The sequence below is a fragment of the Stegastes partitus genome, unplaced genomic scaffold (assembly GCF_000690725.1).
Source record: "Stegastes partitus isolate 25-593 unplaced genomic scaffold, Stegastes_partitus-1.0.2 Scaffold10, whole genome shotgun sequence".
Taxonomy (NCBI): Eukaryota; Metazoa; Chordata; class Actinopteri; family Pomacentridae; genus Stegastes; species Stegastes partitus.
In genome coordinates, this window is record NW_007577741.1 from 631,587 (window position 1) to 634,321 (window position 2,735).

The following is a 2,735-nucleotide window of genomic DNA, read 5'->3' on the forward strand; positions in this document are numbered from 1 at the left end:
TATTTTATTTTTTTAAACACAGAGTGAGCTTCCTCTCCACTAGATGATCTTTGGTGGCGTCTCTTTTAGCTGAACTGATTTTGACCAAAAACATTTAATAAACACTGACATGAAGGAAATGAATAGTCACTTACATTATGTTTTTTGATGGACATTACATTGTAGAACTCTGTTTTCACTTTGACATGAGTGTTTTTGTTTTTTTTTTGTAAATTCTTGTCCAAAAAAAGCCAAATTAAATTGACTATGATTCAATGTGGGAAAGGGGGAAACTTCCAAGGAGGGGTGAATACTTTCTATAGGCACTGTAATATTAAGGCAACATTTATTCGTCATATAAATCATTCTGCATTGAATAAATGCATCAGCTGCCACTCCCAGATGTTTTATTTTGCGGGTGTGGGATTGTCTAAAAACCTACGGTGACAGTGCATGTTAGTGGACAGTGATTATTACACTTGGCATCTTCTGATCCTTTGTGAAGGCGACAGACTGAAGCATGAAATGATTCGCTTTGAATGAAAATAGCTTCGACAAACTCTGTAAAGTTTGTTTTCTAAATACTTCATTTAAATGGTAGCATGGCATGACTGCTCATTGTGCAGCTTGCAGACCTGATCTGAAATGAAAGTCTTCAGTATTTATTGCTTATTGTAATATTTAAAAAAGAAAAAAAAAAAAGGCTTAGCTTTCAAAATCTGGACCTTAATAATAAAAACATCACATTTCAAAAATGATCAAAAGTGCTCAGTTTCTCACACTTGCATCTCCATCTCAGCTCCGCCACTTCCCTTGTATTCGTTGGCAGCAGGTGTGGGGCTGTTGTCGGGGTTCAGAGGGCACTGCTCGGGTTGCTTCGCCGTGTTGTGCATCTTGTTTTCAGGGCGACAGAGCTGCCTGATGTTCTGTGGAAACAGGAGTTCACATCAAAACCGAGTACAGTTTACCAAACCCAAGCAGCGGGAACACAAAAAAGGAGGGAATGAACGAGGCCAGCAGCATAAAGGCTCTTTCAGGTCGACTCTCTCGACAACAGTTAAAAATCAACATAGTTTGACAAACAGGAAGGAGCACTGAAGGAGGCATTTTGCATTCTCCTACTTCTGCTCGATCGCCTGAGTTTTCCTGTCGTGAAACCGACATTTGTGCTTAATAAAAAAAACTATTAAACAGAGTGTAACAAGATTTGGAAACAGATTTTTATGCCGCCCTCAGGAAGACTCGCAAACTTTGCTGATCTGCCATTCTTTTATTACAATCGCATGTCTACAAGAGATTCAGTTCCAACTATATAATTTCCTCCGCCCCTTTAGCAGTATAGTGTTATTGGCTTTCTTGGCCCATATTGGCAACACCAGCATATTAAATCTTTTATTTTATTTTATATATAAATTTTTTTATTTGCCTTTATTCAGTGTGGTAGAGAGAGACAGGAAAGGGGGAGGAGAACAGGGAGCAAATGGTCGTGAGCGGGATTCGAACTCACGACTGCTGAGTCGGGGACTACAGGCCCGGTTCTGATCTGGTTGAGGTACCGGGGCGGCCCAGCATATTAAAATTTGATCTATCAGTAAGCTATCAGTGTCTGACTGGCCCACACAGTGGATTTTTTTTCGCTGATGTTTTTGCCAAAACAATTTATTTGCTGAACTTTCTGTATTGGCAACGCAGCAGCTACATAAAAATTTATGATTCTGAGAAAAACCTTTTGTTTTTTCTGTACTAACTGTGAACTAAATTAAGGCTGTTAAAGTTTTTGTTTAGCATTTCTCTTGTTTTAATAAAGCAGCAGAGACAACAACTGACTAGCAGTAACATATATTCATCTGTATGGACGTTTCGACGACTAGAATGCTCCGTTTTAATTCGTAGCCCAAAGCATTCACTGAGAAAACGATACGCCTTTAAACAATAATGAAAATAATTGACTTAGCTGGGAAGAATGTGAGCTTCTACGTAAGCACTCAAACGTAGCCCACAGAGAAAAGTTTGACCTCTAACCTCCAACTTCTCACATTCTCAGAAGGTCATTAGCGTCAAGCGGAGTTCTCTTGTCCAGCAGCTGCTTCGGCTTGCCTTTTCAAAGTCTGATGCTTGTTGCACAACCACACTTGTGTTCATTGTGGCATTTGTGTTGTTCTCACTGTTGGACGGGCAACCTTTTATTTTTTCTATGCAACGTGGCAGTGAGCAGTCACCAAATGAAAGAGGAAGACCAAGTTGATGGTTTTTGTGTTTTACTCACTAACTCATGGACACTTTAATACTAATTTCAAGTAGAAGAAAATGTTTGAATCGTGCAGAGGAGGGCAGCAATAACAAGTAGTAACTGTTAATTCACTTTATGAGTGGAGTTCTGTTGAACCTAATCCCTACTGTCCTCCTGTTTCCCAAATCCCTTCTTGGACAAAGTCTAAATAATTAAAAGGGGAAAAGAATTAACGTATGAGATGGGGAGTAAACTTTTACATGATTACTCAGATGAGAATCAAATTAAATGTTTTCTTTAAAGCTGAAACCACAAACCTCCACAAACTACACATAAAAACATTTGATTTTCTTCTTTACCGAGTACCGACCTGTGATATTGTCCCTTTCATCCAAGTAACTTTAAAGATGATCCACAGAGGAACCAGAAGAACACAGAACAGTCCGAGCGACCATCCCAGAGCGTAAGCCCACGTCGGATAGATGTAGGTTTTGTTGAACTTGAGAGGCTTGTATTTCACCACTGA

The 2,735-nt window shown here is 39.3% G+C and overlaps 1 protein-coding gene across 1 annotated transcript in view; it reads right to left on the reverse strand.

The window, feature by feature from the left end:
* The window catches only part of LOC103360567 (sodium- and chloride-dependent GABA transporter 2-like), a 19,248-nt gene continuing 16,513 nt past the window's right edge, over window positions 1–2,735 (reverse strand). Inside the window, exons 15-16 of the mRNA XM_008286364.1 lie at window positions 2,580–2,731; window positions 1–905 (exon numbers count right to left, since the gene is read on the reverse strand). Coding sequence (XP_008284586.1) covers window positions 756–905; window positions 2,580–2,731 — 302 coding nt within the window. The 3' untranslated portion in view covers window positions 1–755. The remainder of the gene's footprint in view (window positions 906–2,579; window positions 2,732–2,735) is intronic.